The sequence below is a fragment of the Chanodichthys erythropterus genome, chromosome 9, assembly GCF_024489055.1.
Source record: "Chanodichthys erythropterus isolate Z2021 chromosome 9, ASM2448905v1, whole genome shotgun sequence".
NCBI classification, from domain to species: Eukaryota; Metazoa; Chordata; class Actinopteri; order Cypriniformes; family Xenocyprididae; genus Chanodichthys; species Chanodichthys erythropterus.
In genome coordinates, this window is record NC_090229.1 from 2141047 (window position 1) to 2166366 (window position 25320).

The 25320-nt window shown below is 34.3% G+C and overlaps 1 protein-coding gene across 2 annotated transcripts in view; it reads left to right on the forward strand.

The window, feature by feature from the left end:
- LOC137026745 (zinc finger protein 366-like) overlaps positions 1-25054 on the forward strand; it is a 32474-nt gene extending 7420 nt beyond the window's left edge. Inside the window, exons 4-14 of one of the 2 annotated variants that reach the window (XR_010895922.1) lie at positions 16461-16538; positions 16632-16697; positions 17308-17366; positions 19404-19518; positions 19607-19685; positions 19769-19884; positions 20065-20167; positions 20256-20398; positions 21207-21338; positions 23698-24000; positions 24896-25054. Coding sequence is in view for 1 of the 2 variants with exons in the window: in XM_067394198.1 (XP_067250299.1) it covers positions 16461-16538; positions 16632-16697; positions 17308-17366; positions 19404-19518; positions 19607-19685; positions 19769-19884; positions 20065-20167; positions 20256-20398; positions 21207-21338; positions 23698-23925 (1119 nt within the window). In the remaining variant the exon portion in view is untranslated. Of the gene's footprint in view, positions 1-16460; positions 16539-16631; positions 16698-17307; positions 17367-19403; positions 19519-19606; positions 19686-19768; positions 19885-20064; positions 20168-20255; positions 20399-21206; positions 21339-23697; positions 24063-24895 lie in introns of those variants that run through there. The other variant, XM_067394198.1, reaches the window with a different exon arrangement.
- The last annotated feature ends 266 nt before the right edge of the window (positions 25055-25320 follow it).

A 25320-nucleotide genomic window follows, 5' to 3' on the forward strand; every position in this document is an offset into this window, starting at 1 on the left:
AGATATAAAGTCGGAATAAGGGGATATAAAGTCAGAATTGCGTGATATAAAGTTGGAATTGCGAGAAAAAAAGTCGGAATTGCGAGATATAAAAGTCGGAATTGCGAGGTATAAAGTCAGAATTGCGTGATATAAAGTCAGAATTGCGAGTTCTGAAGTTAGAATTGAGAGATATAAAGTCAGAATTGCGAGATATAAAGTCAGAATTGCGATTTATAAAGTCGGAATTGCGAGATATAAAGTCGGAATTGCGAGATATAAAGTCGGAATTGCGAGTTATAAAGTCGGAATTGCGAGTTATAAAGTCAGAATTGCGTGATATAAAGTCAGAATTGCGTGATATAAAGTCAGAATTGCGAATTATAAAGTCAGAATTGCGTGATATAAAGTCGGAATTGCGTGATATAAAGTCAGAATTGCGTGATATAAAGTCAGAATTGCGAATTATAAAGTCAGAATTGCGTGATATAAAGTCGGAATTGCGTGATATAAAGTCAGAATTGTGTGATATAAAGTCAAAATTGCAAGATATAAAGTCGGAATTGTGAGTTATAAAGTCAGAATTGCAAGATTGAAAGTCAGAATTGCGTGATATAAAGTCAGAATTGCGAGATATAAAGTCGGAATTGCAAGTTATAAAGTCAGAATTGCAAGATTGAAAGTCGGAATTGCGAGATCGAAAGTCAGAATTGCGAGATATAAAGTCGGAATTGAGATATAAAGTCAGAATTGCGAGATTTAAAGTCAGAATTGAGTTACAAAGTCAGAATTGCGAGTTATAAAGTCAGAATTGCGAGATGTAAAGTCAGAATTGAGTTATAAAGTCAGAATTGCGAGATATAAAGTCGGAATTGCGAGATATAAAGTCGGAATTGCAAGTTATAAAGTCAGAATTGCGAGATTGAAAGTCAGAATTGTGAGATATAAAGTCGGAATTGAGATATAAAGTCAGAATTGCGAGATTTAAAGTCAGAATTGAGTTATAAAGTCAGAATTGCGAGATATAAAGTCAGAATTGAGTTACAAAGTCAGAATTGCGAGTTATAAAGTCAGAATTGCGAGATGTAAAGTCAGAATTGAGTTATAAAGTCAGAATTGCGAGATATAAAGTCAGAATTGAGTTACAAAGTCAGAATTGCGAGTTATAAAGTCAGAATTGCAAGATTTAAAGTCAGAATTGAGTTAAAAAGTCAGAATTGCGAGATATAAAGTCAGAATTGAGTTACAAAGTCAGAATTGCGAGTTATAAGGTCAGAATTGCGAGATGTAAAGTCAGAATTGAGTTATAAAGTCAGAATTGCGAGATATAAAGTCAGAATTGCGAGTTATAAAGTCAGAATTGCGAGTTTTAAAGTCAGAATTGCGAGTTATATAGTCAGAATTGCGAGATATAAAGTCGGAATTGCGAGATATAACGTCGGAATTGCGAGATATAAAGTCGGAATTGCGAGATATAGTCAGAATTGCGAGATATAAAGTCAGAATTGCGAGATATAAAGTCAGAATTGCGAGATATAAAGTCAGATTTGCGTTATAAAGTCAGAATTGCGTGATATAAAGTCAGAATTGCGAGTTATATAGTCAGAATTGCGAGATATAAAGTCGGAATTGCGAGATATAACGTCGGAATTGCGAGATATAAAGTCGGAATTGCGAGATATAGTCAGAATTGCGAGATATAAAGTCAGAATTGCGAGATATAAAGTCAGAATTGCGAGATATAAAGTCAGATTTGCGTTATAAAGTCAGAATTGCGTGATATAAAGTCAGAATTGCGAGATATAAAGTCAGAATTGAGTTATAAAGTCAGAATTGCGAGATATAAAGTCAGAATTGCGAGATATAAAGTCAGAATTGAGTTATAAAGTCAGAATTGCGAGATATAAAGTCAGAATTGCGAGATATAAAGTCGGAATAAGGGGATATAAAGTCAGAATTGCGTGATATAAAGTTGGAATTGCGAGAAAAAAAGTCGGAATTGTGAGATATAAAGTCGGAATTGAGATATAAAGTCAGAATTGCGAGATTTAAAGTCAGAATTGAGTTATAAAGTCAGAATTGCGAGATATAAAGTCAGAATTGAGTTACAAAGTCAGAATTGCGAGTTATAAAGTCAGAATTGCGAGATGTAAAGTCAGAATTGAGTTATAAAGTCAGAATTGCGAGATATAAAGTCAGAATTGAGTTACAAAGTCAGAATTGCGAGTTATAAAGTCAGAATTGCAAGATTTAAAGTCAGAATTGCAAGATTTAAAGTCAGAATTGAGTTATAAAGTCAGAATTGCGAGATATAAAGTCAGAATTGAGTTATAAAGTCAGAATTGCGAGTTTTAAAGTCAGAATTGCGAGTTATATAGTCAGAATTGCAAGATATAAAGTCGGAATTGCGAGATATAACGTCGGAATTGCGAGATATAAAGTCGGAATTGCGAGATATAGTCAGAATTGCGAGATGTAAAGTCAGAATTGCGAGATATAAAGTCAGAATTGCGAGATATAAAGTCAGATTTGCGTTATAAAGTCAGAATTGCGTGATATAAAGTCAGAATTGCGAGATATAAAGTCAGAATTGAGTTATAAAGTCAGAATTGCGAGATATAAAGTCAGAATTGCGAGATATAAAGTCAGAATTGAGTTATAAAGTCAGAATTGCGAGATATAAAGTCAGAATTGCGAGATATAAAGTCGGAATAAGGGGATATAAAGTCAGAATTGCGTGATATAAAGTTGGAATTGCGAGAAAAAAAGTCGGAATTGCGAGATATAAAAGTCGGAATTGCGAGGTATAAAGTCAGAATTGCGTGATATAAAGTCAGAATTGCGAGTTCTGAAGTTAGAATTGAGAGATATAAAGTCAGAATTGCGAGATATAAAGTCAGAATTGCGATTTATAAAGTCGGAATTGCGAGATATAAAGTCGGAATTGCGAGATATAAAGTCGGAATTGCGAGTTATAAAGTCGGAATTGCGAGTTATAAAGTCAGAATTGCGTGATATAAAGTCAGAATTGCGTGATATAAAGTCAGAATTGCGAATTATAAAGTCAGAATTGCGTGATATAAAGTCGGAATTGCGTGATATAAAGTCAGAATTGCGTGATATAAAGTCAGAATTGCGAATTATAAAGTCAGAATTGCGTGATATAAAGTCGGAATTGCGTGATATAAAGTCAGAATTGTGTGATATAAAGTCAAAATTGCAAGATATAAAGTCGGAATTGTGAGTTATAAAGTCAGAATTGCAAGATTGAAAGTCAGAATTGCGTGATATAAAGTCAGAAATGCGAGATATAAAGTCGGAATTGCAAGTTATAAAGTCAGAATTGCAAGATTGAAAGTCGGAATTGCGAGATCGAAAGTCAGAATTGCGAGATATAAAGTCGGAATTGAGATATAAAGTCAGAATTGCGAGATTTAAAGTCAGAATTGAGTTACAAAGTCAGAATTGCGAGTTATAAAGTCAGAATTGCGAGATGTAAAGTCAGAATTGAGTTATAAAGTCAGAATTGCGAGATATAAAGTCGGAATTGCGAGATATAAAGTCGGAATTGCAAGTTATAAAGTCAGAATTGCGAGATTGAAAGTCAGAATTGTGAGATATAAAGTCGGAATTGAGATATAAAGTCAGAATTGCGAGATTTAAAGTCAGAATTGAGTTATAAAGTCAGAATTGCGAGATATAAAGTCAGAATTGAGTTACAAAGTCAGAATTGCGAGTTATAAAGTCAGAATTGCGAGATGTAAAGTCAGAATTGAGTTATAAAGTCAGAATTGCGAGATATAAAGTCAGAATTGAGTTACAAAGTCAGAATTGCGAGTTATAAAGTCAGAATTGCAAGATTTAAAGTCAGAATTGAGTTAAAAAGTCAGAATTGCGAGATATAAAGTCAGAATTGAGTTACAAAGTCAGAATTGCGAGTTATAAAGTCAGAATTGCGAGATGTAAAGTCAGAATTGAGTTATAAAGTCAGAATTGCGAGATATAAAGTCAGAATTGCGAGTTATAAAGTCAGAATTGCGAGTTTTAAAGTCAGAATTGCGAGTTATATAGTCAGAATTGCGAGATATAAAGTCGGAATTGCGAGATATAACGTCGGAATTGCGAGATATAAAGTCGGAATTGCGAGATATAGTCAGAATTGCGAGATATAAAGTCAGAATTGCGAGATATAAAGTCAGAATTGCGAGATATAAAGTCAGATTTGCGTTATAAAGTCAGAATTGCGTGATATAAAGTCAGAATTGCGAGTTATATAGTCAGAATTGCGAGATATAAAGTCGGAATTGCGAGATATAACGTCGGAATTGCGAGATATAAAGTCGGAATTGCGAGATATAGTCAGAATTGCGAGATATAAAGTCAGAATTGCGAGATATAAAGTCAGAATTGCGAGATATAAAGTCAGATTTGCGTTATAAAGTCAGAATTGCGTGATATAAAGTCAGAATTGCGAGATATAAAGTCAGAATTGAGTTATAAAGTCAGAATTGCGAGATATAAAGTCAGAATTGCGAGATATAAAGTCAGAATTGAGTTATAAAGTCAGAATTGCGAGATATAAAGTCAGAATTGCGAGATATAAAGTCGGAATAAGGGGATATAAAGTCAGAATTGCGTGATATAAAGTTGGAATTGCGAGAAAAAAAGTCGGAATTGCGAGATATAAAAGTCGGAATTGCGAGGTATAAAGTCAGAATTGCGTGATATAAAGTCAGAATTGCGAGTTCTGAAGTTAGAATTGAGAGATATAAAGTCAGAATTGCGAGATATAAAGTCAGAATTGCGATTTATAAAGTCGGAATTGCGAGATATAAAGTCGGAATTGCGAGATATAAAGTCGGAATTGCGAGTTATAAAGTCGGAATTGCGAGTTATAAAGTCAGAATTGCGTGATATAAAGTCAGAATTGCGTGATATAAAGTCGGAATTGCGTGATATAAAGTCAGAATTGTGTGATATAAAGTCAAAATTGCGAGATATAAAGTCAGAATTGCGAGTTATAAAGTCGGAATTGCGAGTTATAAAGTCAGAACTGCATGATATAAAGTCAGAATTGCGTGATATAAAGTCAGAATTGCGAGTTATAAAGTCAGAATTGCGTGATATAAAGTCAGAATTGCGAGATATAAAGTCAGAATTGTGTGATATAAAGTCAGAATTGCGAGATATAAAGTCAGAATTGCGAGATATAAAGTCGGAATTGCGAGATATAAAGTCGGAATTGCGAGTTATAAAGTCAGAACTGCGTGATATAAAGTCAGAATTGCGTGATATAAAGTCAGAATTGCGAGATATAAAGTCGGAATTGCAAAATATAAAGTCAGAATTGAGTAATAAAGTCAGAATTGAGTTATAAAGTCAGAATTGCGAGATATAAAGTCAGAATTGAGTTATAAAGTCAGAATTGCGAGATATAAAGTCAGAATTGCGAGAAATAAAGTCAGAATTGAGTTATAAAGTCAGAATTGCGAGTTATAAAGTCAGAATTGCGAGATATAAAGCCAGAATTGCGAATTATAAAGTCAGAATTGCGAGATATAAAGTCAGAATTGCGAGATATAAAGTCAGAATTGCGAGATATAAAGTCAGAATTGCGAGTTGTAAAGTCAGAATTTATAGTCAGAATTGCGAGCTGTAAAGTCAGAATTGCGAGATATAAAGTCAAAATTGCGAGATATAAAGTCAGAATTGCAAGATATAAAGTCAGAATTGCGAGATGTAAAGTCAGAATTGCGAGATATAAAGTCAAAATTGCGAGATATAAAGTCAGAATTGCGAGATATAAAGTCAGAATTGCGAGATGTAAAGTCAGAATTGCGAGATATAAAGTCAGAATTGCGAGATATAAAGTCAGAATTGCGAGATATAAAGTCAGAATTGCGAGATATAAAGTCAAAATTGCGAGATATAAAGTCAGAATTGCGAGATATAAAGTCAGAATTGCGAGATGTAAAGTCAGAATTGCGAGATATAAAGTCAAAATTGCGAGATATAAAGTCAGAATTGCGAGATATAAAGTCAGAATTGCGAGATGTAAAGTCAGAATTGCGAGATATAAAGTCAGAATTGCGAGATATAAAGTCAGAATTGCGAGATATAAAGTCAGAATTGCGAGATATAAAGTCAGAATTACCTTTTTTATTTTTTTATTTAGTGCCGGAAACAAGTTTCCATAAAAATGTGATGTGCACGTTTAGAAAATCTCAGTGTGTCGTCCCGATGAGCAATAAAAACAGTGCCACACGTTCAGCCGCGCTGCTGTTCTGAATATCGTCAGGTAGTTCTCAGATCAGAATGAAGAGCACGTTTGTGTGCAATTAAAGCTTTCCTAGTGCTTGACCAGGTCAAAGATATCTGAATAGTTACTCTCTTTACAGCTGTGTGGAAAGGAGTTTAACAGAATGCATAATCTGATGGGCCACATGCACTTGCATTCTGACAGCAAACCCTTCAAATGTCTTTACTGCGCCAGCAAGTTCACGCTGAAGGGAAACCTGACCCGCCATATGAAGGTCAAGCATGGGATCATGGACCAGGGACTGGACGCTCGAGGTGAGAAGCATTACCTGACAATACAGGCTTAGTGTTTTTGCCCTGTTTTCTATTAAAAATATCAAAACATTCTTAAATCAAGATACCTGTGAAGCAAAATGACTTGTCTTAATTTGTCTTAATTGATGTCTTAATATCTTCAGTCATTTCGCTTCTCCAGTAAATGTTTCTTGATTTAAGAATGTTTAGATATTTGTCCTGGAAAACAAGTCAGAAACAATGAGGAAGAACATCATGTTTTATATATCTTTCTGAAGTAGTTGTATGATAATGATGATGTTCTCCATCTCCCCCTCTTTGGATTTTCCCAGTCTTCCGGCGGCGGGGACGGTTGTGTCTCTCTGGCCCTCTACGGATCCTGTCCCGCATCGGTCAGGACGAGCCCTTCGATCTGTCCCAGAAGAACCACGGGCAGATGCATCTGTCTCCGTCTGACGGCGGGAGCTCCAGTCGGGAGGAAGACGAGGACAGTCTGTACAGAATGAGCCAGTACAGTCCTGACCTCTACAACCCGGCGCTGGAGACCAGAGATGAGGAGGAGGATGAGGAGAGAAAGGAGGATGAGAAGAAGAAAACGGATGACAAACAGTTCTACAGTGATAAAGAGGACGATTTCTGAGAGAGACTGACAAACACGCTGTGAATGATAATGTTTCAAATATTTTTTTTTCATGTGAGAAATGTACAGAAATCTTTGCAAGTATCTTGATTTTTCAGAAGAATTGTAGCATGTTTAGTCTACTTGTAATATTTCATAATGTCCAATGAAATTAATATAATTGAGAGAAGAAAACTGATATATTTCTGAGCATTAATGCTAATTGCCTTCAATGGAGGTGTAACGGCTCTGATAAATTAATGACGAGAGTTGACGCAGTTCTGACAGCTTCATGATTTTTGACAGTTTTGTATTTTTGCAATGTGTAAACGCATAGATGATCATAAATGATTTCAATCGAACGCAGTGTGAGCGCTGATCAATATTTATGTATACAATAAATTCATTTAAAGATGAAACTATTTTGACATTTCAATGAACACATTACTGTGTACTATGGAAGCTTGTTTCCGCCACTAAATAAAAATATTAAAAAAGGTAATTGTGACTTTTTATCACACAATTCTGACTTTACAAATTCTGACTTTATATCTCGCAATTCTGACTTTATAAATTCTGACTTTATATTATGCAATTCTGACTTTATATCACAATTTTGACTTTATAAATTCTGGCTTTATATCACACAATTTTGACTTTAAATTCTGACTTTATATTACGCAATTTTGACTTTATTAATTCTGACTTTATAACTCGCAATTCTGATTTTATATCTTGCAATTCTGACTTTATAAATTCTGACTTTATAACTCGCAATTCTGACTTTATAAATTCTGGCTTTATATCACACAATTTTGACTTTAAATTCTGACTTTATAACTCGCAATTCTGATTTTATATCTTGCAATTCTGACTTTATAAATTCTGACTTTATATCTCGCAATTCTGACTTTATAAATTCTGACTTTATATTACGCAATTTTGACTTTATAAATTCTGACTTTATAACTCGCAATTCTGATTTTATATCTTGCAATTCTGACTTTATAAATTCTGACTTTATATTACGCAATTTTGACTTTATAAATTCTGACTTTATAACTCGCAATTCTGATTTTATATCTTGCAGTTCTGACTTTATAAATTCTGACTTTATAACTCGCAATTTTGACTTTATAAATTCTGACTTTATATCACACAATTCTGACTTTATAAATTCTGACTTTATAACTCGCAATTCAGACTTTATAAATTCTGACTTTATATTACTCAATTCTGACTTTATAAATTCTGACTTTATATCTTGCAATTCTGACTTTATATCTTGCAATTCTGACTTTATAAATTCTGACTTTGACCCGCAATTCTGACTTTATAAATTCAGACTTTATATTATGAAATTCTGACTTTATCACAAAATTCTGAATTTATAAATTCTGACTTTATATCTTGCAATTCTGACTTTATAAATTCTGACTTTATATCTTGCAATTCTGACTTTATAAATTCTGACTTTATAACTCGCAATTCTGACTTTATAAATTTGGACTTTATATTACGCAATTCTGACTTTATAACTCGCAATTCTGACTTTAGAAATTCTGACTTTATATTACTCAATTCTGACTTTAGAAATTCTGACTTTATATTATGCAATTCTGACTTTATCACACAATTCTGACTTTATAAATTCTGACTTTATATCTTGCAATTCTGACTTCATATCTTGCAATTCTGACTTTATAAATTCTGACTTTATAACTCGCAATTCTGACTTTATAAATTCTGACTTTATATTATGCAATTCTGACTTTATCACACAATTCTGACTTTATAAATTCTGACTTTATATCTTGCAATTCTGACTTTATAAATTCTGACTTTCTATCTTGCAATTCTGACTTTATAAATTCTGACTTTATATTATGCAATTCTGACTTTATATCTTGCAATTCTGACTTTATATCTCGCAATTCTGACTTTATATCTTGCAATTCTGACTTTATATCTCGCAATTCTGACTTTATATCTCACAATTCTGACTTTAAATTCTGACTTTATATTACGCAATTCTGACTTTATAACTCGCAATTCTGACTTTATATCTTGCAATTCTGACTTTATAAATTCTGACTTTATAACTCGCAATTCTGACTTTATAAATTCTGACTTTATATTATGCAATTCTGACTTTATATCTTGCAATTCTGACTTTATATCTCGCAATTCTGACTTTATATCTTGCAATTCTGACTTTATATCTCGCAATTCTGACTTTATATCTTGCAATTCTGACTTTATATCTTGCAATTCTGACTTTATAAATTCTGACTTTATAACTCGCAATTCTGACTTTATAAATTCTGACTTTATATCTTGCAATTCTGACTTTATAAATTCTGACTTTCTATCTTGCAATTCTGACTTTATAAATTCTGACTTTATATTATGCAATTCTGACTTTATATCTTGCAATTCTGACTTTATATCTCGCAATTCTGACTTTATATCTTGCAATTCTGACTTTATATCTCGCAATTCTGACTTTATATCTTGCAATTCTGACTTTATATCTTGCAATTCTGACTTTATATCTCGCAATTCTGACTTTATATCTTGCAATTCTGACTTTATAAATTCTGACTTTATAACTCGCAATTCTGACTTTATAAATTCTGACTTTATATTATGCAATTCTGACTTTATCACACAATTCTGACTTTATAAATTCTGACTTTCTATCTTGCAATTCTGACTTTATAAATTCTGACTTTATATTATGCAATTCTGACTTTATATCTTGCAATTCTGACTTTATATTATGCAATTCTGACTTTATATCTTGCAATTCTGACTTTATAAATTCTGACTTTATAACTCGCAATTCTGACTTTATAAATTCTGACTTTATATTATGCAATTCTGACTTTATCACACAATTCTGACTTTATAAATTCTGACTTTATATCTTGCAATTCTGACTTTATAAATTCTGACTTTCTATCTTGCAATTCTGACTTTATAAATTCTGACTTTATAACTCGCAATTCTGACTTTAAATTCTGACTTTATATTACGCAATTCTGACTTTATAACTCGCAATTCTGACTTTAGAAATTCTGACTTTATATTACTCAATTCTGACTTTATAAATTCTGACTTTATATTATGCAATTCTGACTTTATCACACAATTCTGACTTTATCAATTCTGACTTTATATCTCGCAATTCTGACTTTATAAATTCTGACTTTATATTGTGCAATTCTGACTTTATCACACAATTCTGACTTTATAAATTCTGACTTTATATCTTGCAATTCTGACTTTATAAATTCTGACTATATCTTGCAATTCTGACTTTATAAATTCTGACTTTATATTACGCAATTCTGACTTTATCACACAATTCTGACTTTATAAATTCTGACTTTATATTATGCAATTTGTCTTTATATCACACAATTCTGACTTTATAATTTCTGACTTTATAACTCGCAATTCTGACTTTATAATTTCTGACTTTATATTATGCAATTCTGACTTTATAATTTCTGACTTTATAACTCGCAATTCTGACTTTATAATTTCTGACTTTATATTATGCAATTCTGACTTTATAATTTCTGACTTTATATTATGCAATTCTGACTTTATCACACAATTCTGACTTTATAAATTCTGACTTTATATTATGCAATTTGTCTTTATATCACACAATTCTGACTTTATAATTTCTGACTTTATAACTCGCAATTCTGACTTTATAATTTCTGACTTTATATTATGCAATTCTGACTTTATAATTTCTGACTTTATAACTCGCAATTCTGACTTTATAATTTCTGACTTTATATTATGCAATTCTGACTTTATAATTTCTGACTTTATATTATGCAATTCTGACTTTATAACTCGCAATTCTGACTTTAAATTCTGACTTTATATTACGCAATTCTGACTTTATAACTCGCAATTCTGACTTTAGAAATTCTGACTTTATATTACTCAATTCTGACTTTATAAATTCTGACTTTATATTATGCAATTCTGACTTTATCACACAATTCTGACTTTATCAATTCTGACTTTATATCTCGCAATTCTGACTTTATAAATTCTGACTTTATATTGTGCAATTCTGACTTTATCACACAATTCTGACTTTATAAATTCTGACTTTATATCTTGCAATTCTGACTTTATAAATTCTGACTATATCTTGCAATTCTGACTTTATAAATTCTGACTTTATATTACGCAATTCTGACTTTATCACACAATTCTGACTTTATAAATTCTGACTTTATATTATGCAATTTGTCTTTATATCACACAATTCTGACTTTATAATTTCTGACTTTATAACTCGCAATTCTGACTTTATAATTTCTGACTTTATATTATGCAATTCTGACTTTATAATTTCTGACTTTATAACTCGCAATTCTGACTTTATAATTTCTGACTTTATATTATGCAATTCTGACTTTATAATTTCTGACTTTATATTATGCAATTCTGACTTTATAAATTCTGACTTTATATTATGCAATTCTGACTTTATAAATTCTGACTTTATATTACGCAATTCTGACTTTATCACACAATTCTGACTTTATAAATTCTGACTTTATATTATGCAATTCTGTCTTTATATCACACAATTCTGACTTTATAATTTCTGACTTTATAACTCGCAATTCTGACTTTATAATTTCTGACTTTATATTATGCAATTCTGACTTTATAATTTCTGACTTTATAACTCGCAATTCTGACTTTATAATTTCTGACTTTATAACTCGCAATTCTGACTTTATAATTTCTGACTTTATATTATGCAATTCTGACTTTATAAATTCTGACTTTATATTATGCAATTCTGACTTTATAAATTCTGACTTTATATTATGCAATTGACCCTTCACAGGGAGTTTGATTGACAAGCAATCTAACCAATTAGAACGCTGAATCCGCCATTTTGTCCGACAAAGCAGTCAGTAGTTAGAAGATTAACCTCGGCAGAGTTCAACTTGAAAAATTGTGTATATTGACGTCTTTCCGCGTTTGAAACAACATACCTTCTCATGTTCATTCATGTTTATTTGATGCTGTACATGAACTAGTAGGAAGAGATGATCGGTTTACGAGCCTCTTGAGCTGAGGCGCTACAGCGATCTGTCACGACACATTAAAGAGCCACAAATAGGGTTTATATTGTTTGAATTTCTTAAAAAAACTACACAGTTTGAAAGCTGGGACTTTGTTTAAGATTATAAGTAACCCACTTTGTCTTGTCTGTCGACATGTTGTCAGTGTCCTCTTTGCTCTGCGATGTATTTTTCACTGTGTGTGGAGTGACAGCGCCACGGCTTGTCGGACAAAGCAACAGTAACTAAGGGGGATGGGTCTTTGCGAAGGGTCAATTCTGGCTTTATAAATTCTGACATTTATAAATTTTGACTTTATATTATGCAATTCTGACTTTATAAATTCTTACTGTATATTACGCAATTCTGACTTTATAAATTCTGACTTAATATCACACAATTCTGACTTTAGAACTCACATTCACAAGAGTTTCTATCACAATTCTGAGAAAAAGTCTGAATTGTGAGATATAAAGTCAGAATTTATAAAATCAGAATTGCATGATATAAAGAAAAAATTTTTATTTTTTACTTCATGGCAGAAACAAGCTTCCATAGTATACAGTAAAGAATCAAAATGAATACATTTTCTGAAAATGTGTGAGTTTGTACTTAAAACAAGAACAAATATTTGTCAATGGAGTCAGAAAAATACATTTAATTCAAAGGAATAACAAACATTATTTTTCTGACTCCATTGACAGATATTTGTAGTCTTGATATCTTCAGTCATTTCTCTTCTCCAGTAAATGAATCTTGATTTAAGAATGTTTATATATTTGTGCTGGAAAACAAGACAGAAACGCTGAGGAAGTACATCATTTTTTGCAAAACTCAAGACTAACATATATTGTGTATTTATAATATCAGACCAACCAACCAAACAAGCAGTCTAAAGTAAACTTAAATGAAGTCTATTTTTACTCTACAACCTTTTGGACAGGTTTTCTTCCTTAAAAACTGTAACACACTTCCTCAACAAAGAAAAGGAAGTATTGGAGAATAACTCTGATCAAACGCACGGTGGGAGTCCGAACCCTTTACACAAGATAACACACTTCTCATTGTTGATGGCTATTGTTCAGTTTGGTTGCAGAAAAACTAATCAGATTCTACAACAAAAATGTTGTTCCACAATTCCAGTTCACTAAACACACGTGACACCAGCGAACAAAAATATGTTCCCATTACATAATGTAAACATTATTTCTCCGTTTTTTAATGTTTTAAAAACGTTTTTTCTTGGTTATGTGTACGTTAGGGGAACGTTCCATTCTTCAAACATTATGGAAACGCTACTTTTGAATGAACGTTCTATTAACGTTACTGGAAGAACATTTGTTCAATAACTTTGAGTGTTCCCTGTTTACTGTGTGTGTGTGTGTGTGTGTGTCAGAATATTCAACTCTCAGGCCTTTTTTAGGCACCACACCTTCTGGGTATTTGTCCTGATGAAACTCTAAAGGCAAAGAGGAAGTGCTCAGATCCTCTTCCTGTCTTCCAATCACCTCAATGTTTCGGTCCGAAGCCTATGAAAACACACAGAATCAGGTAGTGTGAAACGTCTCTGCTGAAGTGAAAGTCCTGGATGAATCAGGACAAAGAGGCGTCTGTAAACGCCAGGCTGCTGAGAACAGATAAATCACCACACTTCTGACCCGTGTGTCAATCACAGTCTCCACACACTGATGTGGCCTTTGCTTTGACCCACACTTGTCTTCAGAAATCTGACTGCAGAAAACCTTCTTCGTTCGCTCTTGATTTTCATACACAGATCTTTCCGTCCGGTCAGATAATGTAAATTGTGTGTTTCTTTGGTTTCTGTCATTTGTAAAAGCGGTCAGTTCCTCTGAGGATGTTTAGACCAAACGTTTGTGCTGCAATTCCTCCTTTTATTTTCCCCTTCTGTCGTTTTCTGTGCTTTAGATGGAAAAATATCTCTATTTTACTTCATCTGGTCTGTTGGTAACACTTTACAATACGGTTTAATTTGTTAAAATGAGTTATGGTGACCTAATTAAACATAGTTAATGTTAATTTCTACACTTTTTAAGATCAAAAGTTGTATCTGTTAACATCATTTACTAACATTAGCAAAGATTAATAAATGCTGTAAGAATATTTTGTATTTTTTACTCATTGTGGTTCATGCATTATTTAGTTTAATGATATGAGCTTTTCTCAGAATTGATTTAACGATTATAAAATAACATCAAAAAACAGCAGCTGGCTTTATAATACCAGAGCGCCATCTATCGGGCTCTTCTACAATCACACTGTGAAACTTGAGGAAAGAATAATCTTTCACTTTCCTCAAGATTTAATCGGGATTGTTTGAATGTCGCTATTAACATCTCTTATATTAAAGCCTCTTATATAGATAACAATTCCGGATTTTTTTTTTTTTTTTGGGCGAAATCTATAATAATTTATGTCATAGTAATGTTGTGCACCTAAAATGGCGCATGCGCAGTGACTCTCTGTGATTCTCCCCTCGCTCGTGCCCATTCTGCCGAATGGTTCAGTCCAAGATGGCGGCCTCCATCCTGCAGCGCTGTCTGCGTCCCGTTCAAACCTTTTCCAAATGTGTCGATTACAGATCGATCGGTGAGTGTCACTATCAATGGATGATCATTAAACTGAGGCAGACAGAGATAGACACTGAAATATATGCTTTAATCTTTAATACTCGCATAAAGAGGATAATGTCAGGTGAACGCGAATGTCACATGATCACAATTGATTTATTTGAGTGTTGATCATTATATTTAAAATAAAAAGCAATTTATTTCGGACTGTTAAATGCATGCTATATGAGTTTTAAGTGAAATTAAACAGGTAGTTTTTCACTTATCAACTTTGATTCTAACATTGCTTTATACAAAATAAACAGTATGAATGTTGTCATTGACAATTCTGTAGCACAATGAGTTATAATAATTATATTTTCCACATGTTTAGTGAGTGGCTTCACTTACATCATTGATCACATGATTGAATTTAACCTTTATATGTTGTTGGGGATGTTTTCATCCACTATGGGGTGTTTTTGAGTCTTAATTTGGCCACAACCTTCTCTGTGTTTCAGCAAATGGAATCATTTTTGGTGACAAATCTTATTTTGATACATATTTTGGGAAGATGCTTTGAAAATGTTCACTGTGGGCAAATTCACTACCCTTTCGTTATGCTCGGGATGAAAACATCCACTAAATTAAACGGCTGTAAAAATGTATCAGATAAATATTTTTTAAAATTTTTTGCGTAAATCTGTTAATCAAGCTCAGTCCTGATCAAAACTACTAAATGTTTAAAAAAATCCAGGATTTTAACTCTTTAATTGCCAAGTTCATTAATGATGTCACTGATTTGGGGAAAAAACACACAAAATGACTTATTTTCAATATAAAAAGTGATTGTGGACTGGATTTTTTTTACCTTTTATCAAAGTCTTGGACATGTAACAACAGATTTGTAACAACATTGGCTTTGATGCAATGTTAGTTTTTGTGCAGCATCAGATTTTAATTTTTTCTCCCTCATTTACTGTTCGTGGCTTTTTTTTCCGCATTTACTTCCATTATAACGACATTTTTTGATTGCAAAGCCATGACACCATATAATCATGCATTCTGATTGTTGGTGGTTTTTCCTGTTGGGTAGAGGTAAAATTTGTAATTTTTACTGTTGAACACCAGGTGGCGCCATTAACCCTTTAGATAGGCCTGTGCAAAAAGAGCTTAGTTTCTGACTTTTATATGGAGTATAACAGCATATTATAGTCTTGTTTTCATGGCAGATTTAAGCTCTCAGCGCTATCATAATAAATGTCCAGCGTGTCAGTTCGCTATTTGGAGTTTTAAACACATCGATATATACGGCACATCGGCCAAACAGAAAAAATTATTGGCTGATGCCAATATTTTAAAAACGCTAAATAACAACCAATTATATCGGCCTTGTTGAATATTGCAGACAAAATGTACTTTTTGAATATTTAGCGTTTTTAAAATATCGTCCGATGGTCGTCAAAATAAAAGTCCCGCTTCTGACACCTCTGTCAAACACAAATTATTTGCCAAATATCAGTGATATATCGGTAGACCACTAATCACAAAGAAGATCAATTGAGAGTAATATTAATCTTAACACAGCCCTACATTAATGATTCTCTCTGGCGTTTGTGTTTCTCTCAGCCAGGAGGTGTTTGCTGTCGTCGGCGTACACGGACACGGCAGTGTGGGAGCAGAGACAGAAGGATCTGCAGGACCTCGGTGAGGAAAACTGCTGTTTGTGCTGCAGTGTTTTAAACACGTCCTTCTGTCCTTAATTAAAGTGCTGATGTCTGTGTTTCTGTCTCAGGACAGCTGGCCTCTCTGATGGACAGAACGTATGAGAGGAAGTTTCCCGTCAGCTCTTTGGTCATCGGCAGGGTGAGATAATGTGATAATATTTTATTTTATATTAGACTTTTATGAAGTCAGAGTATGCATATGAAATTGCTTATAGTTTCTCAATAATGTTTTTATAAGTATTAATAACTGAGACTAAACAACATACAAAAACACAAGATTAAAAATTATTTTAAGGTGTCATTGTTACAGTGTAATTATATGTTTACATCCTGTGTAATAATAATTAACAACATGTGATTACTTTAGGGTTAGGGCTAGAGTTAGGGTTTGGTTTAGGGTTAGTTGCATGTAATTATGCATAATTTACTGTTATTATTACTACAGTAAGTACATGTAATGTGTGTAACTAAAATAAAGCATTATCAAAAATAAATAAAAACTTAAAAAAGGAGGAATATAAATCGCATAAACAAGGGGATTGAAAATGAAAATAATTAATCTTTATACTCTTCTGCCATGTAAATGTCTGGAGGATGAATTTGCTTATGGTTTAATATATTTTTGAATAATCCAATAGAATTATTAAACTGCTCCTCCATTTTCCTTGTGTGAATTCATGACTTTTTTCACATTAAATGGGGATGCTGTAAATAAAGTAAATGTTTTAACATGTGCACATCTTGTTCAGTTCATAGATAGTTTATCGTCAAGAGAGGAAGTCGATCAAGCAGAATATTACCTTTATAAGTAAGTATTACTGCTCAAACCTTTAATAAAACTTTGAATATGTTACGGTTTGCTCAACACTGCACTGAAAAAATCATTAAGATGTAAATAAATCAAAGATTATTGGATTATGTATTACACAAATACTATTTCAGTCTGTTTGCTTGAAAATTTCACTTTTAATTCAATACTAGCAGTTTCTCAGTAGGCCTGTCATGATCATGAATTTTGTCCTGACGCTTAATTGTCATTCAAATAATGTCGATTAATGGTTTAATTCTGTTTTGTTTGTCAGTTATAGCGTAAGCTTAATACTTTTTTTTTACTTTGAATCATATATAATACAAGTTATAATAAAACAGGCCGATATGATTTTCTTTAACATTCTGGTGCTGTTTAAGCATTTTTGTCCGAAAAAATTTAACATTTTATGTTTTTTAGAATTTTTTTCCTTCATCCGAGTGATACGGGAAAATCACACACAAAAAATCATGAAAAAAATGGTTAAATGGTTCTGACTATTTTTTTCAGGACCATTTAACCTTTTTGAATTATGTCCATGATTTTTTTTGTGTTCACAAAGCAAGTGCCAAAACCTTTATGAGTCTCATATCACTCTGATGAAGGGAAAAAAACACTGCTCACGGACAAACGAATTTCACCTAGTGGAAGCGTTCGGTACTGCAGCCAAACAAAATCTTACTGAAAGCTCATTTCATGAGATATCAACCTCAAATTAGGAACACAACTTCTTTAGATTTATAGCTTTGATTTTCTCACAGTTTTAGAGTAAAAAATGTTTTGGAAAATATATATACTGTATATATATATATATCATATAAAAATTGAAAAATGTATGTGCGTGCGTTTTTCATAACAATAAACTTAAATTTCTATATTTCTAAAGTTCACTTTTTAAATTTTTTTCCACTTCAGCAATAATCAACCAAAAAGAGACCAAACTTCAGTATGTTGCTCCAAAACATTTAAGATTTATGACAATTTAAGTTGGAAATTTCATTTTCAGATCTATGCTCAAAAAGTAGTAACATAATGTAGTATCATAAAATCCCCTAAAAATACAAAATATTAAATAAAAAAACATTATCGAACTAAAATATAGTCTGTGAAGTTTCAGCTCAAAATCCCCCACAGATCATTTATTATATCTTGTCAAATTTGCCTCTATTTGGGCGTGAGCAAAAACACACAGTTTTTGTGTGTGTCCCTTTAAATGCAAATGAGCTCCGCTTTCCAGAAGAGGGCGGAGCTTTAACAGCTCAACAACAACAAAGCTGGAGAATCTCACGCAGCCAAAATGAGGAAAGTGTTCAGCCTTACATTGTTCAAACCGGAGTCGACACTGATGGAGAGACTCAGGAAGAAGTTACAACTTTTAGACGTTTCTGAATGGTTAGTGGATAAATTGATGTAGTTGCTGTGGAGTTGATTCAACTCATCCACTAGCATGTGCCGTCATGTTCATCTTTTGTGTTGAATTGACCCTCGTTTGTGAAGCAGTCCGGCGTAAAATGACGCCATTTACAAAAACAACTCTTCCTCTTCTCTAAAGAAGCCCAACATGGCCCCGCCCCCTTTGTTGTGTGTTCCCGGGGGCGGGGTTTATGTAAATTTTAGGGTTTGTGATGTCACTAACCCGGGAAGAAGCTTGTTGTAGTGATTTCTGTAAAAGAAAATATCTCTCTTTGCATTGAACTTTGAGCGTCGTAACTTTGCAGATGTTGTTTATGATCAAACAGCAACATTACACACTAACTAAAGCTAAAAACTTTATTATATGATATAATAATATAACGCAGTCTGATTAAACCCACAAACCTTAATTTTTTTATGAAGCAAGATCTTTGTGTTTACAACAGTTTTTAATATTCTCTGGCAAAACGTGAATTTAAACTGCTCAGTTATTGTGATTGGATGGAATAACCATGATCACATGACAGGCCTGTTTCTGAGTGAAAATTGTTTCAAAGGAAATCAAAGATCTGTTTTCCGTGTGACTCCGTTGGATCAGTTGAAGAGCGTGTTGGTTCTCCTCAGGTTCCGTCACAGTCCGAACTGCTGGTACCTTCGGGACTGGAGCGTTCACAGCTGGTTCCGGCAGTGTCTGAAGTATGGAGCGCGGGATAAAGCCCTTTACACGCTGAAGAACAAGGTGTGGGAGGCTCTCGCTTTACTAATGAGACCGTCTGAATACGAGTTTAAAATGTGTTTGTAGCTGATCATGTGGTGTTGTGGTGCAGGTTCAGTTCGGCATGTTTCCTGACGACTTCACCTTTAACCTTCTGATCGACTCCTTTATAAAAGACAACGACTTCAAGGGTTTGTATTGCTGCTGTTCGCACGTGAATCCCGTGTAAATTCATTTGTTCGCACATGAATCACATGTTGCGTGTTGAATCCAGGAGCCTGTTCAGTGGTGGAGGAAGTGATGCTTCAGGAGTCGTTTGAGCGAATCTCCACACAGATTCTGTCGCTCGGTGCTCTCAGCAAACATCTGGCAACCAAACCTGAACTCGGCGTGAGTAGAACAGGACGGCCGACGGCGAAGAAATGATGTTCTTCCTCAGTGTTTTGGGCAGAGATTTTTCTTGTCATTTTTGTCATCTGAATTTTAGAATGTTTATATATTTGTGCTGGAAAACAAGAGCCTGATCATGTGGTGTTGAATCTAGTATGTGTTTGTGTGGTCAATGTTCAGTGGCAGGAGGAGAGGATCATGGGAGCGTCTCTGATGTTGGTCGGACTGAAGCAGGAGAACTCTGTCGGATTCAGCGCTCGGCTTCTGGGATACGCTCTCATCGGTGTGTGTACAGCAGGAAATGATGTTCTTCCTCAGTATTTCTGTGTTTGTGTTTAATCTGAACGTGAGTTTCACACATCCTCTCCCAGGTAAAGTGGAGCTGTCCAGAGGAATCCACGCCGTGTTTCACCAGATGCCCCTGATCTGGACCTCGGGTTATCTCGGGCGAGCCCTCGCCGTAATGGACGGCGTGTGTTCGGACCTCGGAGACGTCAAGCTATCAGAGGAAGTGGTGAGGATCTGAAAAGATATCTAAATGACCGTAATGAGGGCGGGTGCTACACATTTATCTTGTCTGAGGGAAAAAGTTTAAAGAGAATCCACATAGCTGATGTTTTTGAAGTGAATGTTTGAGATCACTGAACATAAACACCCTCTGGAGTCAAAATGACCACAAAATGACCTATTCTGATTTCTACTTCTTCCTTCAGTTTGAAACAGAGTTCTTCTCTATATCAGTGTTTCTGAACTCCATCTTGAGTTTTCTTCTCAATGTTCCTCATTTAAATAATTAATGCACAGAATAAAGGGGCGGGGCCTGGTTGGGTTAGTCAGTAGTGTGTTGAAACTGGCGGTTATGGTAAGGGGCGGGACATTTCCCAAACACCAATCACAACACACTGCTCCAGCCGACCAATCAGAGCACATTGTGCTTTTCAGAAGGCGGGGCTTCATAGAGACAGGAAGTAAACAGAGTGTTACTGACAGACTGGGAAGAGAGGAGCTGCAACAATGGAGAATATGAGGAGAATAATCAACATTCGGTCTTGTAGAGCACAAAAACTACATCAAGACTTGTCATACAGTATATGGCCACTTTAATGTTGCAGTAAGTCAGTTATGATCCTCTAGTAAAAATGTTCCTTGGAATAACATCATCATCATCATCAAAACTGGTGGAGCATGTTGCTGCTTGCTTGCAACCAAAGTAATGGGTTCTAATTCACGGGATAAATTTAAACTGGAATGCACTGAGAGTCGCTTCTGAAAACGAACATTTGTAATGCCGCGTGATGTTATTGAGCGTCTCTGTGTTTCAGCTGGATCATGTGGAGAAGATCTTGCAGGAGCTGTCGGAGATTTCTGATGGACAGAGCGACACCGACACACTCCTGGATGAAGAAGATCGGCTGGAGAGACTGAAACTACCAGAGTACATCAACCGCTTCAAGGTTAGTTTCCCTAGTCCTGAACATTTCTGCTGTCAAATCCAGATTTTTGAGTAAACATAAAATTAACTGTGATATTGTTAGTAATATTTCAGCTGGACTGAAACATGTTTATTCGGTTATCCAGACATTATTAACTAGTGTAAATATAGCTGCAAGCAGCCATTAAGAGTAGTGATCGACCGATATTGATTTTTTATAACCGATACCGATTATTTGCATGTTTATGTACCCGATAACCGATATGCAGAACCGATATTTATTTACTGTTATACTTCTGTTTTTGACAGTTATTACAACACAAATGAGCTGAACAAACCATTTAATTTATAACAATCACTCCCTCCTTGCATACAAAAAAAAAACTTTATATTTATACACAAATAAATAGAGGGGTCTGAGTCCAAAAAATTAAAGTGCAATTAACTAAATAATGGTTTATGTAGTAAATCAATTGATTATATAATCTAGGGTGTTTAAACGAGATAATCTTGTCAACAATTTCATGCAGTGGCCGTGCTTGAGGCTTCCTGATCATCAACTCATTCAGGTGCTGAGCAATATGAACGAACTTTTTTTTCCGAGACTATATAAAGTTAAACAGCACTTGTCAGTTGACATTTTATGATCTAAATTTAATCTAATGTTAAATCATGTAATGCCAATTGACAAAGTGCTGTTTGACTATCAACCGCGATCGCGCATGTAGATAATAAATAATTAATTTCCACAAAGCGGTAGGCTATATTTATATGTGTATTAGCGAAAAAATTATGTAGTAAATGATAATATAATCTAGGGTGTTTAAACAAGATAATCTTGTCAAAAGTTTCATTCAGTGGCCGTGTCCTGATCATCCGTCAGTTGCTAAGCAATATGAACGAACTTTTTCTTCTAGACTAATGGTGACCAAATACAACAGATAGAGAATTAAATTCAGCGATTTTATTTTCAACATGCACTCATTCATGTCTGTTTTATTTAATTAATGTAAAGTTACGTCTTTATTGGGGCAGGACATGACGAATTACACTATGTGACTCAATGAGTTCGTCTCAATTGTTTAGAAACAAGCTGCATAAATTAACTATATCAGGAATTTATGTCTCAGATCTCATTTGTGCATATCTGTTATGTTAAATAAAGTTGATTAATTAAAGTAAACCAAGTAGAACATATACTTTACCTGTGCACTGAGTTGTTGTTGACTGATCTCCTCAGACGCCCGGGCTGCAATGGCGGGAATCTCAAAACGGCCACAAGATGGCGCCGTAAACTTCGGCGAATCCGATATTACAAAACCGATACCCGATTATGGAAAAATGCTTAAATATCGGGAAAATATCGGTAAACAGATATATCTGTCAATCACTAATTAAGAGGCCAAGCACAAAGAAACAAGCAAGAAGTAAAATCATCAGTAAATTATAGCGTTTTATTTCATGTACTTTGTTAGAGTTAATGGCAATTTAATATTTTGTTCAGTTATAGCGCCACCAACAGGCGCAATCCCATCACATTTTTTATGTGTCCTCAGAGTATGCCCACAAATAAGTGTGCCAAATTTGGTGAAAATATCTCATTAAATTTAGGAGTTATAGACATGTATATAAAAAATAACCCATGCATGACTTTCATTGCATTTTTTGCCATTTACTAACAAAATTTGCGAATGTTGTTTTAACGCTAAATCACAACGTTGCACAAACCTAGCATGTTTGGTATCGTTGGACTCGGCAAGGATTCGTTAATCTAAAGAGATGACTCCCATGAAAATAAGTTATGAGCATATGAATATTTGGTTTCACCACTAGGTGGCGCTATCTCGAAACTTCTCAGACTCCTTCAGGGCATCGTGCTGATGACCCATACAGAGTTTCCTAATGATATGCTAATGCGTAAAAAAATTTACAGCATTTTGCTACAAAATGGCCAACGCCCAAAATGGCCGATATGGTAAAATTGGATATCATTCAACTCGGCATGCTGCCCTGAATCTAACAAGACCAGTTTTAACCAGTTTTAACAAGACCAGTTTTCTAACCCTAACCCTATCTCCAGACCAGTAGGTGGCGCTGTGCCAAAACGCAGTATGTAGCCTCAGGTCGTGCTTGTGTATCAGAATTTGCTGAAGCATTGCGGAGATGTAGCCTTTTGTCCAATTTGGCATGCTCTTCTTCGAATTTGTGTGCGCGTTATTCGAGAATGTTTGGGTTTATCAATAACTTCAGTCTGAAGATGATCTGGTTTGATTTTCATGAAAATTGTGGAGTCAAAAAAATAACCTTGTTTTCCCTTTGATTAAAGTTTATTTTGGCAGATATTTGTTCTTGTTTTAAGCACAAACTCAATGTTTTGGCAGGAGCTGAAGGAACGGCTTCTGGCCCAGGACAAGGTGGACCCGAGGAGCCTGGAGTCGCTGGTGTCGGCTCTGACCCGGCAGGCGCTGGCGGTCTGTGAGGACGCGGATCTGTCGGAGTACCGGCGGACGGTTCGGGACTGGGAGGCCGAACGACAGCAGCTCATTCAGAGAGAGAGAGAGACGAAGGAGAAGAACCTGAAGGAGCGTCTGAAGAAACAGGCCCAGTGACAGCGTCCTCCAGACAGCGGGACGAGGCATTGTTTGTCATGTTTATTGTCTTTGGTTGGGGAGATTGAGATAAAGGTTTGTGTGTTAATATTATTTGGATTCTTTTTCAACGCCCTGTAAATCTGAACAGTATAAATAAACGATGAAAATACTCTTATTTAGTCTCAGTCCTTTCATACTGTACGTGCTGAAATAACAGGATTTACACTACAGTCAAACCAATAATAAGACTGATCACAAATATAAATATATTTGTAATGTAAATCAGCTGTTTTCTATGTGAATATATAGTAAAGTGTAATTTATTCCTGAATTTTCAGCATCATTACTCCAGTCTTCAGTGTCACATGACTCTTCAGAAATCATTCTATGATGATTTGATGCTCAAGAAACATTTATGATTATTGAAAATAGTTCATATTTTTATGGATACACAGCTATTAAAAAGTTTAGGATGAGCAAGATTTAAAAAATTAAAAAAACAAAATGAAAACTTTTATTCATCAAGGACGCATTAAATTGATCAAAAGTGACATTCATAATGTTACAAAAGATTCTATTTCAAATAAATGTTCTTTAGAAATTTCTATTCATCAAAGAATCCTGAGAAATAAAAATATGACTTTGATCATAATCATAAATGTTTCTTGAGCATCAAATCATCATATCAGAATGATTTCTGAAGGATCATGTGACACTGAAGACTGGAGTAATGATGCTGAAAATTCAGCTTTGATCACTGGATATAAATTACACTTTACTATATATTCACATAGAAAACAGATATTTTCCATTGTAATAATATTTCACAATTTTTACTGTGTTTGTGATCAGTCTCGGTGAGCAGAAGAGACTCTTTCAGAAACATTAAAAATCTTAATTCTGAAGTTTTGAGTGATAATACTCACACACACTGAATGGAAAAGCAGCAGCGTCTCATCAGGTTTGTGTGTGTTTGTTTTGTCTCTAGTGTCACACACACTGTCACGGATCCTCTTCCACCTCAAACACACCGGCGCTCCTGCTGTAATTCTGCACCTTTATGTTTAGCGGTGGCGTTCCCTTTCCTCTGAACACACACAATCCCAGCGGACAAAACACATTCTGGTGCAGCTTATCAGGAGATTCGGACAAAAGGGCCAAAATCAGTCATCTGAAACTGTTTTAGTTACAGTTCATTAATCTTTCTAGTGAATTTCGAAGAGTTTCTGCAGCTGTAACTTGTGGGAAACTCTTTCCCAGCGTAAAACAAGATGGACATTGAAATGAGTGAGATATCAATCTGTTTATAGAATCGGGAAGATTTTTCTCATATCACTGCTAAAAATGATGTTTTTCCTCAGTGTTTCTGTCTCGTTTTCCAGCACAAATATCTAAACATTCTTAAATCAAGAG